Below are 13,667 nucleotides of genomic sequence, written 5' to 3' on the forward strand. Positions count from 1 at the left end.
GGTGGGAAACGGATGCTGGACGGGGGAGAAAGAAGAAAGACGAGGTCAAAGGGAGCGTAGTGAAGGTGGTGAGATGTGACGAGGATCCGAGTTCCAACAGTGACACTATCGTCGGAAAGCCACAGAAACGGCCCAAGCCAAATGTCTAGCCTGACCGCCCAGGTGATCATTCCCCTTTCCCCATCAATGAATCCATCGAACAAATCTCTGCTATCCACCTGACTGTCTTTCCCATCGTGGACCCGCAAATAAATCCACTTTAAAAAAAGGAAGTATACAAATCAAAACCGATGTTTACGGGTTAGGGCCAAGGAGCCGCTAAATTGGGTTGAATCCAACTGTTCAGCCCGTCCATGTCTTTCCAAGGCAATATCATATTCCATGTCTAAGTTATCCAATGTCCTCATTGTCTACAGGAGAAAGAGGAGCACCAATTTAGGCTTATGGTTCCTGCAGGTACATAGTATCGGATTTCGAGAATGTTCCTGGTCACGGCTCCAACGAGATGGAAAAGATCATCAGGATGATGATCCCATCGGGGGATGGGGGGGTTTAGTAGAAGTCTGGGCCGGCAAAGTGGATTATGTGGATTCTCTCCCCCTCTCCCAGACCGGGGGTAGCGGGGTGACTTTACCCACTTCTCTATTCTGGTGGTTCCAATGTCTCCGCGGTTCGCTCAGCTCTGCCGTCGGTCGGGGCCATGTTCAACTCCGATGCACGATGCTCAGCCCGATCGAGCCAGAAAGCCTATATTTACTATCTGCGGTGCCCGGTAGACATCTGAATGGCGTAATATAATTCCCACAAGGTCCAAGGTTGCCCGGTCCCGGGAAGGGCATACAAAACTCATTCCATGAACCTTGATTACTAACTACCCTATGCGTACTCCGTATAGTTAGACAATTGTTCAGGGAGCCTTGAACACCGTCTGTCTAAGAATGACGTCAACACACGATAACAAAGGTGAGCATAACAAGAAAGATACAAATAGCCCGACTGGGACACGTGGAAGTTGTTGGAGACATATCTGGCCAGAGTGACAGTGCCTAGTTATGTTTACATCCCGATATCACTGTTGCTTGGATCATGGAGGGAGAAGCTCTTTGCGGCCAGCACACATCTTGAGGTCGATCCCAGGTTACGGATACAGACATAAAAATTCTGGTCCCATGCAGCTCGAGTTCCATCTAGCCTAAATGCTGAGAATAGTAGCAGCAGCGACAAGTGTTTTCTCGACCGAAAAGATTAGTAAACGTAGGGCTCAAAACCACTATGCAATACATGTGCATCCGACACATTGCGTTAATCGAAAATCTAATGAAAAACAAGAAATCCGCATTTGGCTAGTCATATACTGCAGTCTTCCTTGGTTGAAGAGTCTAACGTTTACTAATTATGGTGGACTCTTCCCTCTTTTCGATTTTGCAATATCCTAGTTAGGGTTGGTCCCGTCGCTTGTCGTTTGTTTCGCTATACCCGGAAGAACCAAACATAAAGTACTGCATTTATATATAGTAAAATTGATTTTCACTTCAAAATTTACGAATCGATATCATTTCCATGGCCTTGCGTTGATAACGCACCCGTTAGTAAGCAATCTGTGACGGTTGACTGGCCACGTACATGACGTTGTTGCATGAAACTTAGGATCGAAATGCGGAAGCATTTCGCTAAGTATCTATAACAGTGTTCTAAGTGATGTGTTCACCATGATGCATGTCCCAATTGGTCTGCGCACACCCACTCTTGAAGCGGTGGACTCTCTCGGACGAAAGGCTCAAGTGCCCATCTACTCAAAACTATAAAGATGGTCACATGTTCCGAGCCCCTGATCACAAATCCTATCCCATGACCAAGAAAAGTCAAAACAACAGGTATGGCTACAATGGATTCGATCGAGTGGGGATATAGGGCCTGTCTCGCTGAGATGCCAGCTCGTCGTGCGGAGGTCTTATAATCAAGTCTCTTTCAACGCATCATGCTCCAAAATGGCAGAGATGATTTTTGCGGGCGCTACATGCTCGGGGTCTTATATTCCCTATCGCTCTAGTATTTTCATAATAGATTGGGTCTTTGTCCCAGTAGCGTCAGATCTAGTAATGGCCATACATCATTTAATTTATGATCGAGGATGGAGGCACCTGCTGTAGAGACCTAATGTTAGCACAGCACCTTGCAACATGAGCTGGGGCTTCCCCTCCCGGTGACTAGGCAGATATTAACTGAGACAATAAAGCAACCATGGATCCTCGAGCGGCTGCCTTGCTGTCTTGCGTCCCTCTGGTAGCCATTCAAGCATTGACTTGATAAATTGGATAAATGATGCTTTCTCTTGCCCAGACAGTCGCCTCTCCAAGCTCTCCAGCGAGACCAAGTGTATGGATGCATCTTCATGGGCCACCCAGGCGCCTATATACTCGTCAGACAGCTGTATCTGGGGCCAAAAACTTTTTGCGAAGTCAGGATACTTACCACTGCGGTCAAAACACTGCTCCGTCGTCTCACTACGTCTGACGAATTCTTGCAGTGGCGGTCCAATCAACGCAACCATGAGCGCCAGATGTTTGAACGGGTCATGGCCTCCTTTCCTATCAAATATATCCTCAAACAAATGCTCCCCTTCGAAGAGGTCCCAAATCTACTGGGTGTTCAGCAAGGGACCTCTATGGCGGCTGCACAAGCGCTGTCCTTACCAAGCCCGCCAGGTTCCAAATGTCGACAGGACTCCCCCACGGCATCTCAAATATTATCTCTAGTGCTCTGTAAATATGTGGTCTAATGAATGGGCCGGACTCCTGTTTTTTTCCAGTCCGCGCCTCGCCAAAGCCACAAAGTATAGGGAGTCCATAGCCTTTGCCTCCAGTCGGCCGGCGGAATTTTCTACTCTGGTAGTTGATATGTGACTTATGAACCTCTCTCCGAGGGCTTGGATCTTCAGCTTCGTCCTTTGCAAAATCCGCCAGCATGCTATTATCCTCCAGACTGAGCATCAAATTATCATCTACTTCAAGTTAGAAACGAGTTGTTCCCGCGATATAATGACAGGGCTGGATACCAGTATGAATTATCTCGGCGTCAGTGTGTAAAAAGTCTAGGGCTAGTAATAGTCGCTTGACAGTCATTTTGAGGAGAGGTAGGTCAAACGGCCTTGGATTCAGTCTCATCATCTCTAGAAGTGTCATATGCATCGGTTGCAGCACGAAATGGTGGTACCTCCCAACAGGGCCTTGAATATCAAATGAATCGTAAAGCTCGCGGATTAGTGACTGGCCAGGATGCGAAGAATTTACTTTCGCCAGATGCTTATAGATCTTCAACTCGCGATCAATTGCAGTTGGGTGTGTTGGCAGTGATGTAGACACCTTTAATACTTGATATTTGTTTTCTCTACGCATTTGTGAGTTTTTAGAGGAGAAGTCGCGAGGGAAGGTCGAAAGAACGCACTGAAGATCTCGGCATAGCCAGCTTGTGGAATACGCCCCATAACCAATATGTCCTGAGACCTGATATCTAGCCTCATATATATCTCCAATTTTGACTGTGTGGCAATGCTCAGGTTTATAGTAAGGTATATAGTAAGGTAGATTCTCCTCCTCCAAAGGTATATCGAGTGGCAGAGTAGAGTATAAAACGTGGGGAGTTCTTCTCAATGATGAAAACTGTTGCCGCGGAGTGTTTCCCCACGCGCGTAATTGTGATGCCATGCCTACATTGCCAGACCATCTAATGCTAAAGCGAAGTTGCAAGAAAAAAGTGAGTGGAGGTATAAGCACTGTTGTGGATGGTGGCCCAAAACTGGAAGAGAGCCACCTGGTTATTGAACTTATGGGCCGTGATATACTAAGTCACATGATTGTTATGATTGGTCATGTGTTAATCGTGAAAATACGTCCAGGCTCAGAGGGACAGAGACTCGCCTATCTGACCATCTAGTAAGAAGAATGCTAGGGCCGGCCCATGGAATGATTGGGAAAATGAGTTGAAAGATAGACTCCACGGCATGTACACGCTGTGAGAAGGCGTTTGAGAATACAGCACACTGGAATAATCAATCTGTCAGAGTCTCGAAGGAGCAAGAAAACACCTTATTATCTCTCTCGCTGATACTACAATCTCTCTAAAAGAAATCTATGATAATGAGAAACCTTGTATCGTTGGACAAATTTTGTATATGCAGCCGGATAAACATAGAGTAAGCAACAATGTATAACCAAGTCTATCTGATCTATCATGAAATCTATCAAACAAAACAAAACAAAAATCGCAAGGAGATAAGACAGCCCGAGCAATCTATCTCCGTCTAGATCTGAGGCCTAGGAATCTCAAAAGCCTCGGTGGTCCGGCCATACTGGATACCTCCCAGCCGACTGATCGGCTTCAACACCTTGAGATCGATAACGCTCTTTTCCTCATTGATGGCATCATCCCGCACCCAAAATCTGACGCCCTCAATGATAGCCAGGACGCCTGACTTTTGACCCGGTTTGGCGCGACTCTCAAACTCCTTCACCTCCACGAGCTTGCCCTCGATTGCCAGAATGGACTCCTTGACCCGGGCAGGCTGCACGACAGAGGTAGGCGCCTGGTGCAGCCCGGAGATTTCCCACTCGGAGACTCCATAGGGGGCATTGACAGCGGTGGCATTCGCCGCCTCCACGAAGTGTTCGGAGATGATGTTGATGACGCACTCGCCTGTCTCAGTGAGGTTCCTCAGCGAGTCCTTGGCCTTGTCGAGGGCGCCGACAAACCCCACCGTGAACATGGGCGGGTCGTAGCTAACGACATTCGAGTAGCTGAATGGCGCCAGGTTGGTGGTCTGACCATCCTTGGACTTCGTGCTGATGAGTGCGATCGGTCGGGGAACAACCCCCGAAATTAGAAGCTGATAGTTGGATGCGGGGGAGCGTCCCTCTCCGTAGGGGTCGATTTCGACATGGTTCTTTTGCAGGCTCTCGCCGCCGTCGTTGGCGCCTTCGCCCTTTTGCCAGGCGGGGTGGGGCGGCTTGGTGTACACGGCCTCTGTGTGCTTGAAATCAGGTCGAGAGGCCTGAACCTTGCTGAAGTCGGTTCCGGGCTTGGACATTGTGCGGGCGTGGCTTGATGATCGGAGTTGACGGCTGGCTGCAGGTGCTGGTTGGCAGGGGGACAAGCGGTGATGCCTGCGTTGTCCCGTTAATAAACATGTACAGCATTGCTACTAGTCTGCGGGACTATTGTAATGTTTTCATCTAGTCCTTACTTGGTGGTCGAGAACTTACAATGGCAGACAGGGTACTCGAATGAATATTTGCTGGAAACGCTTGGAGAAAGGACAATGCATTAAGGCTATGAAATTGCCGGATGGTTTACCAGTGGGGTGAGCATCGTGGGGTAGTGAAGCTCGGCATCTACTAATTCCACGCTGATATTGAGCCGATATTTCCACACCCGCCTGGATAGATTATCAAAATGCCCTGGGCCCTAATAAAAAGTGAGTGGAAATATCCCGTGAAGAGTTGATAAACGTTTGTCAGCGCCCCGCAGCGGGACCACATATTACTTGTTTAGGTTATATAGAGCACGCCCTCAGTGGTTTGGACAGGACTAGCTTAGCCCTCTAAGCTTTTTGGCCTTTGAAAGCGCACAGTAACTCTTCAAGTATGTCTCCCTTTATATAAACCTTATCATGATCAGTGATTGGTTGATGTGAGATCATTAGGAGTTCACCAATGCTAATTCGTTCAACTTTGGTTCTGGAAGTATCCTGCCGTGTACATCCCGAATATAAACTGTTCTAGCACAATGCTACCTAAGTAGTCATGGTAGTAGGACATCCTAACTTACTGTGGGGAAGACGCATGTCGCATATACAGTCATGAATTGCGACTTTGGCGTAGTAATTGTTATACCCTGTACCTAACATTTGCAGCGCTGGCCCTGGACAGCCGTGGATATGTTTTCTGACTCATGAGAGTTGGCGGGCACTATGCAAGGGCTAGGTACTAAGTATAAAAGTGGTAATGTCCCCCAAAATTCTGCGTTCCTCTCCAGTATCCACACTTCTTCTCCCATGGAAGTCAAAGGGCCAACCACTGACTCTGATGTCACCAGATACAAGTTCTCTAAATGGCGGAAATGCCTCCTACTTGCAGGCTGCAGCTTCACGGTGTTTACCAGCGCGTCGGCCCTAGCGTCCATATTCCCGGCGACCGCCCATGTCGCCTTGGAGCTTTCCACCACGGCCAAGGTGCTTAACATCGCAAACGCATGCGTCCAGGTTGCAATGGGACTATCGGTGTTTGTCTGGCAGCCGGTTCAAGTCTTCATTGGACGTAGGAATGCTTTTCTTTTGGCCTTGCTCATTTTGCTCTGCTTCTCTATAGGCGCTGCACGGGCTACCAGCACTGGCATGTTCATTGCGATGAGGGTTATTGTGGGAAGTACGGGAACCTTTTTCCTTCTGGCGGGCCAGGAAATACTGGCTGAGACTTTCGAGCCTGTGAGTTGGATGTATGGGAGTCGCGAAATTCTCGGCTATCCGCATGTCTCTTTCTACGTGGGAAATTTATGTATAAGAAGAAATGGTTAACTCTTATCCTGATCTATAGGTGACTCGGGGTACTGCATTTGGGTTCATACAAATAGGGAATACAGCTGGCATGACGATTGGTCAGTCAAACACCATTCTTGTCCTTGAATCTCAGCTAGCAAGATTTCTTTGGCTGACTCTCCGCTTCGCAGGGCCCTGTATTGGCGGCGCCATTGTTCATTATACCCATTGGCGTGTGATATACTGGGTACAGGTTGGCTTGGCTGGATTAAGCTTGATCCTATCTTTTTTCTCCATTCCAAGTGAGAAGGACATGAGCAACGACCAACCCAAAGCAACAGGCTCAAAGTCTGCAAATCTGAATCCACTAAGGGTCCTAAAGCCTCTTCTCTATCCAAACGTCCTGATCACAGTGAGTCCTGGTTCTCATCTCTTGATCCCAGAATTCCCGTCCAGTATCTAAGAACCGCAAATTCTAGGACGTTGCGTGTGGCGTTCTGTGCTTCTTCCAATTCGTAGTCCTCACATCCATCCCCAATACGCTCAACCCGCGGTTCAACCTCACATCGCCACTGGTCAGCGGTCTTTTCTACCTAGCACCTTTCGGCGGATTTGCTCTCGGTTCGCTTGCTGGAGGTGTTGTATCTGATCGCACCACCCGACGGTATATCAAGAAGAGAGGAGGTATCCGTCTACCCCAGGACAGATTAAACGGCGCGCTGCCCATTTGGCTGGGGCTTTTGCCGGTAAGTATGGCGATATACGGGTGGACCTTAGACAGAGAGGTTGGCGGAATGGCTGTTCCTATTATCAGTATATTTTTCGTCTCTTGTGGAATTGTCGTGGCGTTCAACGGGCTTAACACGTATTGCGCCGGTAAGACTACATTCCTAGTTCTCAAATTCGTGACAATTGAATTGCTGATCATCCTAGAAACACTCCCGGAACAACGGTCTGCTGTTATCAGCGGGAAGTACGTCGTTCAGTATAGTCTCGGGGCTGTTAGTACAGGCGCCGTCGTACCGATGATTGATGCCATGGGCGTGGGGCTGGTGTTCACAATCTGTGAGATGATCTTCTCTCCATTGCCCTCGTTCTGTTGTGATGGCGTCGGCGGTACTGATATAGATATAGGCACAATAGTCAGCTTCATCGGTGGAATTGCCGTCTTCCTGGTCGCCAGATATGGGCTTCAAATGCAAAAGTACAGGGTCGGCTGGAGGACATGATCTAGTCGACCATTAGCAGGGATCGCAATCGTTACGGCGGACTATTAGTGTCCAGTAAATATGTAATTGGATAGAACCATTGTTGGTATTTATATGGGAGCACAAAAATGCTCCCCTGCATTGGTCAATCCAGAAGACCGTCGACAAGGATCCGTGGACAAGGGAGCTCACCGGCCTAATTTCAGAGTCAGTGCTAGGGATAGGGTTTCCGTTTAAGTACGGTTGAAAGGATTGTTTTCATTCCCTTTAGCTTCGTTGGCTGAATCCAGAGCGTGAGACTTTTGGCCCAGAACCTGGAGAGTTTTGTCAATGAATGTAGGAGGTATCATTGTATGGTAGTGATAGATTATCGCTATCAATGCTGACCTTAAGAGCATATTAATATTTCGAAGGGGGTTCGAATGACCGCACCAAGATTTCAATAAACTTCCACGATACTTTCAACGGTAAACATGAATCAAAAGCAGGGAATAGAGCAACGATGCAGGCAATGAAATGGTAGGCGATGTCAGCTAATCGCTTCCGACTGTCATTCTTCTCTCCAGATGGGAAGACGATTGCAGGTAATGGACCCCCCCCCCCCTCTGTATTTTCGTGACCTGTACAGAATAGATGTAGTAGATACCAACTAGTGGATTTAATATAGAATTACTCAAGGCCGAATGACAATGTTACCACGGTGGGCTATACTCTGGTCCGCATATTGATCTACCTTTCGCTAGACCAATGGGTAATCTTCTCCACTCAGTCATTGAGACTGTACTTATCGGAAGGACCCATACTGTTAGAGACATTTCAATGTTTTAAAGTATCAGCTATTGACATCCGATACCCGACAGTACCACTAGTTGCGTGGAATATACTGAAAACACAGGTACTACTCTACACTCAAGGTCGGTGATAGCTGATTGGTTTAAGGTTATAACAGTAGTGATAACCGATTTCAACGACACTGTGCAATTCTTATTGATAATGTTAATCTCCAATCTAACTTTGAACGTCTTCACAGTCTGTTGACCCAATGATCTCCCCCCAGCTGTCCAGCATTTCTTGCTCCCGAGCGATACTGCCACCAATGGCGGCCAAGGCATCGCTCCCCAGGGCCAATCTTCCCGGAAGTTTACGTCCCTTACATCGACCAGTTTTAGTGAAGGCTTCGACCAGGATCTGAGCACCCTTATTGGGATCACCAGGCTGGTGCAGACTGAATGCGGCGATAGCGTCACGGGTGGGCTGAGTTCCGGGATCAAGCTCGGGGATGCGGTTCTGGGCCGTGACCTTGTGACCGACAGTGAGGAAGTCCGTGCGGAATGAACCTGGTTCCACGCAGGTCACTTCGATGTTGAAAGGGGCCAGCTCGTGGCGCAGGGACTCGGTGTAGATGGCGATCGCAGCTTTGCTGGCACAATAGAAGCCCGTCACGGGGGATCCATACCAGCCCACGATTGACCCCAGGTTGGCGACGATACCAGACCGACGAGCACGCATGGAAGGCAGAGCGGCGCGCAGAACGCGAACTTGCGAGAAAAAGTTGACGTCGAATTGGTCGACAATCTCTTGGTGGCTGCACCCGCGGATTAGGGCTAGGGTTTGGAATGTGATTGAAGAAGATACACGGATTCTTACCTGCACTCTTCAACGCCTCCTTCCAGGACATACCCTGCGTTGTTCACCAGGACATCAATCGGGCCAACCGTCGATAGGACGTCGTCGATGACCGCCTTGACTTCAGCATCGCTGGCACGCACATCGAGCTTCTTCACGATCACCCCCAGCGAGGCTAAATCGGCCAGCTTGGCGGGGTTGCGCGAGGCGGCGACGACGGTGTCTTTGTTCTGGGCGGCTGCGATGGCCAGTTGACGACCGAGGCCGGAGGAAGAGCCGGTGATGAACCATATACGAGGCATGGCGTCCTAGAACGGACCTGATTTGACCCCAGGGGGAAAAAAAAGGAGGATGTCGAGATTCGAATACAAAGCAGAGAAGAACCGCGTGCGAGATTAAATCGACAAGGAGTAGTCAGGGCCAGGACTGATTTGAATAGAACTGGCGACGCACCTTGAACCAACAGAATTGTATCTCTATATATATCTTTTTGCGTCGATCGGAAATAACACTATCTCCGAGTAACTCCACGGTGTGCTTTCTCAGTGTCAGTTCGCACTAGGTGTGATAAGCCCCCCGATGGCATCTACGGCAACTTCCCCGCGGCGTCTGACCATGAATCTCAAGTCTATTCTGAACCGGGCCGTTTCACGGACTCTTGGGCTCTTTTGTGTAAGCATGGCTTCTAAATCCTGTCGTAGCTGCTATGTAGACCACATAGTTAGCGGCTAGATCACTAATCATCGCCGTACTCGGACCTGCGACACGGGTTCTCGAGAGCCGTATACACTTTATGCTGGGAATGACACTCAATGCAAGCCCTCCCAAAGCGTTGGACAGCATTTTGATGCAGTAGATATAGAACCTTCGCGAATTCGGGGTGGGATCAAAAGGCCATCGCGAACTACAGAGAGAAGAACATCGTGCGACTGCGTAAAATGCAGGGCTTGCATAATTCTACGCAGGACTCTTAATGTTTGATTCTGGGTGGGCAGCAATTGCCTAAACAATAGGAGTCATTGATGGGTTCGTTTGGATATTGTATTTAGGGTGAACCATGTAGTATAAACACACATATGAGGAGTACGAGTCGTATTATCCAATGACGTCAAACCACCCGATTTTGGATCTTTAGATTGTTATATGACCCCTCACTATTGCAAAGCTGCGATTTGTTTTCTCCAATAACTCTATCTCTCTTCCATTCGTAAGCACGATTCATAACTGTCACACGTGTCCTGCGGGGTTATTAGACTCTGTTGTGGTGCTGTCAGAACACTTCAATTGAAACATCTATTTTCTGCAAGTAATCAAAGACTAGTCAAGATGACCAACGAAGAATTTAGAACTTATCAGCTGGGCGACTGGGAACTCCAGAGTGGAGAGAAACTTCTAAATGCGCATCTAGCATACAAGACCTTTGGTGACCCCAGCTTCCCCGCCGTCGTTTACCCGACATGGTTCTCCGGACGTATGTCTCTCTCCCATTCAAAACCACACATATATATGCAGTAGAAGCAAATACTAATCCAGAGCAGTAATATCCGACAACATATGGCTAATCGGGGAAGACAAGACCCTCAACCCCCAAAACTACTACATCATCATCCCCGCCCTCTTCGGCAACAGCCAGTCCACCTCGCCATCCAACTACCCCGCTCCGGGCCCGTTCCCCAAATGCTCCTTCTACGACAACGTGCGCGCGCAGCACCAGCTCGTCTCGCAGCACCTGGGCATTACGCACCTGCGGGCTGTTGTCGGCTGGTCCATGGGAGGCGGCCAGACCTACCAGTGGGCGACGCAGTACCCGGATTTCATGGACCTCGCCGTGCCCTTCTGTACATCAGCTAGAACGTCTCTGCATAATAAAGTGTTTCTTGAAGGTGTCAAGGGGGCACTCCTGGCGGCGAAGGGCGTTCCATCGGCGGGGTCAGGCGAGGGCGGTATCTTTCGCGCGGATCAGAACCCGCGGCAGTGGTCTGCTGGGGAAAGGGAGATTGGACTCAAAGCATTTGCGAGAGTTTACGCGGGATGGTGAGTGTCAAAGCATAGCATCTGTTAGGGTAAATAGGTGCATACTGATCACGATGCGCGGAATAGGGGTTTCAGTCAGGCGTTTCACAGGGAGAAACTGTATGAAACAGCACTAGGCTTCAAGGATTTGGAGGACTTCCTGCAGAATTTCTGGGAGGCATGGGCTTTGTCCAAGGGTGAGTGGCTACATGCAAGACTTTAGATACCATGCAATAATTTACTGATGAGTGCCCATAGACCCGGAAAATCTCCTCGTCATGCTTCAGACGTGGCAGAATGGGGATGTTGCTCAGCAGGCCCCGTATGATGGCGATTTCGAAAAGGCCATGGCTTCGATCAAAGCAAAGACTTTAGTGCTTCCGGGAAAGACGGACCTATACTTTCCGTGAGTCTTTCTTCCTTCGTTCTTTTCTTTGCTTTCTGCCTGTTTCACAGCGGAGGCCTAATATCTGCACAGACCAGAAGACTCGCAGTATGAGCTTGTGTGCATGCGACCGGGAGTCGGGACACTCGATGTTTTCCCTTCTATCTGGGGCCGTAAGTGTTCAGCAATGTATGATGCCTATTGCTCCTGCTGACCTTGTTGGACAGACTGGGCTGGCGGACCGGGAGATAGTAAAGATGATGTCCAATGGTTGGACCAGAAGCTAACAGAATTTTTCAAGCAAACTGATTGTACTGTTACTCAATCGATGGGAGATCTTACCATTAAACAATGCAGGGGTAACATAATTGTGAAAGGCGAACAGGAGTAGTGGTGATGGTGTGGGAGCTTTACATCACTCACTTCAAATATGCTCTTCCAGCTAGCAGGGACAGCAAAAAGTAAGAAGAGCTGTGGACTGATTTGTTTCAATACTCTCTAGGAGATCGTGATAGCCATTGATGTATTTACAAGGAAGTTGAAAACAGCCTGAACTGGTGAATTAGTGAGTTTTAAACTCATTATCAAGCTACCTCATCCCATAATGTAAGGATAAACCAGACAGAAGCAAGGCGGGATGTCAATAAGTATCTGTTTAGCCGAGTATACATATAAAGATCTTTGGGGCCATTTAGCGCCTGCCACATTGATGTGACCTCTACTCTACTATGTAAGCCATACATCTAGACCAGATATCAGGAGATTTCACCCGAGTTGCTAGCAACCTGGAAACGCTATAAATGTACAAGAGGGTAATTATCTTGGCGAAATGGGAATTTAGTCAAGCATACCAGCCCATTGAAAATAAGCCTAAGTCATTCAGACAAACTGAACAAATAGAAGAAGGGATCCAAGTCCGAACTTCAAGGGAAGTACCAGAGGCTTTTTGAGGGGCAGGATCCTCAGGCAGTGACTTCTGCATTGTCACTTTCTCTCTCTGTTTCTATTCACGTATTGCTTTCTATAAACTGTCCAAACAACACCAGTCACTCCTCCATCACAAAGATTGTCTTACCCAGTCCGTGGCCCGAGAATTTGAGAACCTTTCTAGTAAGATAGAGGGTTCTATGAGGTGTTTACCGTCGTCATCCGAAGAGGAACTGTTAGTGGCATGAAGAAAGGAACACATAACTTTTGATCAGATGTGGCAGGGAAATTATAAGAGTTGAGAGGTTGATTGCATGCTAGTTTACATTTCAAAAACAAAAAGAGATAGTAGTGCTTAACGAAGCCCAGATAGGTGTCTTTCTGTAATCCAGCTCCATAGCCAGTATGATGTTTGTTACGGCATTTTATCTCTCCATCCATTCCTCAAGGTGGTCAAAGAATGCCTCATGGTAAGGATTTCTACCAAGCCAATCAACTGGTGTGAACACGCGCCCAGATTCAAGATAAAACCGTGTCAATTCGTGGTTCAAACCTTTATCAGTTACTAAGTCTTCTCTTGCGAAGGACATTGTCAAACATACGATCCAATGCTATGGAACAGGCCGGTTGTAGGGAGAAGCGAGATTCTCGCTCACGAAAGAGATTCAGTGATTTTGGAATATTAGTGCCTCAAGAACGTCAGTTCGGTTTGAAGAAGCAGGCGCAGGGGGGGTAAGGAAGGGGGTTACCTTTAGGTATGCATAGGTAATGAGGTTCAGCCGCGAGCTGACCACTTTCTAATCCATCCAAGTAATTATCCCACGACCTTCGTGTAATTTGTTGCATGAAGTGTGTATTTGGCATGAATTATGCACCATTTGAATCTATACGGGTCAGCATTTGAATGAGTCTTATTTATGATTGCATACCGTCGATCGTGATAGTCGGGTGGACCAAGCCATCCTCAGATACTTTAATT

General features: G+C 48.1%; 6 protein-coding genes across 6 annotated transcripts; 3 read left to right on the plus strand and 3 right to left on the minus strand.

Moving 5' to 3' along the window:
* The first annotated feature begins 1,913 nt into the window (after nt 1-1,913).
* BDW47DRAFT_106965 (uncharacterized protein) lies at nt 1,914-2,190 on the plus strand. The gene has a single exon (XM_024812890.1). It carries the CDS (start codon nt 1,989-1,991, stop codon nt 2,148-2,150), a length of 162 nt encoding a protein of 53 aa, XP_024671403.1. The 5' UTR covers nt 1,914-1,988; the 3' UTR covers nt 2,151-2,190.
* Nucleotides 2,191-2,218: 28 nt separating this feature from the next.
* On the minus strand, nt 2,219-3,704 carry BDW47DRAFT_118016 (putative protein kinase; the record flags this gene model as incomplete). Its single annotated transcript, XM_024815156.1, has 6 exons — nt 2,219-2,409; nt 2,473-2,638; nt 2,694-2,851; nt 2,885-3,001; nt 3,044-3,387; nt 3,445-3,704. 6 exons carry the CDS (start codon nt 3,702-3,704, stop codon nt 2,219-2,221), a joined length of 1,236 nt encoding a protein of 411 aa, XP_024671404.1.
* Nucleotides 3,705-4,285: 581 nt separating this feature from the next.
* BDW47DRAFT_106966 (flavin reductase family protein) lies at nt 4,286-5,159 on the minus strand. Its single transcript, XM_024812891.1, has one exon. It carries the CDS (start codon nt 5,081-5,083, stop codon nt 4,301-4,303), a length of 783 nt encoding a protein of 260 aa, XP_024671405.1. The 5' UTR covers nt 5,084-5,159; the 3' UTR covers nt 4,286-4,300.
* Nucleotides 5,160-6,033: 874 nt separating this feature from the next.
* BDW47DRAFT_106968 (putative MFS transporter) lies at nt 6,034-7,942 on the plus strand. The gene is made up of 6 exons (XM_024812892.1): nt 6,034-6,478; nt 6,588-6,648; nt 6,721-6,941; nt 7,009-7,405; nt 7,463-7,594; nt 7,664-7,942. The coding sequence occupies exons 1-6, from the start codon at nt 6,050-6,052 to the stop codon at nt 7,756-7,758; spliced, it is 1,335 nt and encodes a 444-aa protein (XP_024671406.1). The 5' UTR covers nt 6,034-6,049; the 3' UTR covers nt 7,759-7,942.
* Nucleotides 7,943-8,745: 803 nt separating this feature from the next.
* BDW47DRAFT_126327 (SDR family oxidoreductase) lies at nt 8,746-9,665 on the minus strand (the record flags this gene model as incomplete). Its single annotated transcript, XM_024816538.1, has 2 exons — nt 8,746-9,322; nt 9,418-9,665. The coding sequence occupies 2 exons, from the start codon at nt 9,663-9,665 to the stop codon at nt 8,746-8,748; spliced, it is 825 nt and encodes a 274-aa protein (XP_024671407.1).
* Nucleotides 9,666-10,606: 941 nt separating this feature from the next.
* Nucleotides 10,607-12,316, plus strand: BDW47DRAFT_37611 (homoserine acetyltransferase family protein). The gene is made up of 6 exons (XM_024818849.1): nt 10,607-10,834; nt 10,902-11,397; nt 11,464-11,573; nt 11,635-11,782; nt 11,855-11,934; nt 11,989-12,316. Exons 1-6 carry the CDS (start codon nt 10,690-10,692, stop codon nt 12,150-12,152), a joined length of 1,143 nt encoding a protein of 380 aa, XP_024671408.1. The 5' UTR covers nt 10,607-10,689; the 3' UTR covers nt 12,153-12,316.
* The last annotated feature ends 1,351 nt before the right edge of the window (nt 12,317-13,667 follow it).

The sequence above is a fragment of the Aspergillus candidus genome, assembly GCF_002847045.1.
Source record: "Aspergillus candidus strain CBS 102.13 unplaced genomic scaffold BDW47scaffold_27, whole genome shotgun sequence".
In the NCBI taxonomy this organism is placed as follows: domain Eukaryota; kingdom Fungi; phylum Ascomycota; class Eurotiomycetes; order Eurotiales; family Aspergillaceae; genus Aspergillus; species Aspergillus candidus.

Bases quoted from the DNA above. Each gene is read 5' to 3' on its own strand.
- BDW47DRAFT_37611 (XM_024818849.1), top strand. From the start codon at position 10,690: ATGACCAACGAAGAATTTAGAACTTATCAGCTGGGCGACTGGGAACTC. The intron at 11,398-11,463 runs GTGAGTGTCAAA...TGCGCGGAATAG, and splicing joins GCGAGAGTTTACGCGGGATG to GGGTTTCAGTCAGGCGTTTC. The intron at 11,783-11,854 runs GTGAGTCTTTCT...ATATCTGCACAG, and splicing joins AAGACGGACCTATACTTTCC to ACCAGAAGACTCGCAGTATG.
- BDW47DRAFT_106968 (XM_024812892.1), top strand. From the start codon at position 6,050: ATGGAAGTCAAAGGGCCAACCACTGACTCTGATGTCACCAGATACAAG. The intron at 6,942-7,008 runs GTGAGTCCTGGT...CGCAAATTCTAG, and splicing joins ATCCAAACGTCCTGATCACA to GACGTTGCGTGTGGCGTTCT. The intron at 7,595-7,663 runs GTGAGATGATCT...ATATAGATATAG, and splicing joins GGGGCTGGTGTTCACAATCT to GCACAATAGTCAGCTTCATC.
- BDW47DRAFT_106966 (XM_024812891.1), bottom strand. From the start codon at position 5,083: ATGTCCAAGCCCGGAACCGACTTCAGCAAGGTTCAGGCCTCTCGACCT.
- BDW47DRAFT_106965 (XM_024812890.1), top strand. From the start codon at position 1,989: ATGGCAGAGATGATTTTTGCGGGCGCTACATGCTCGGGGTCTTATATT.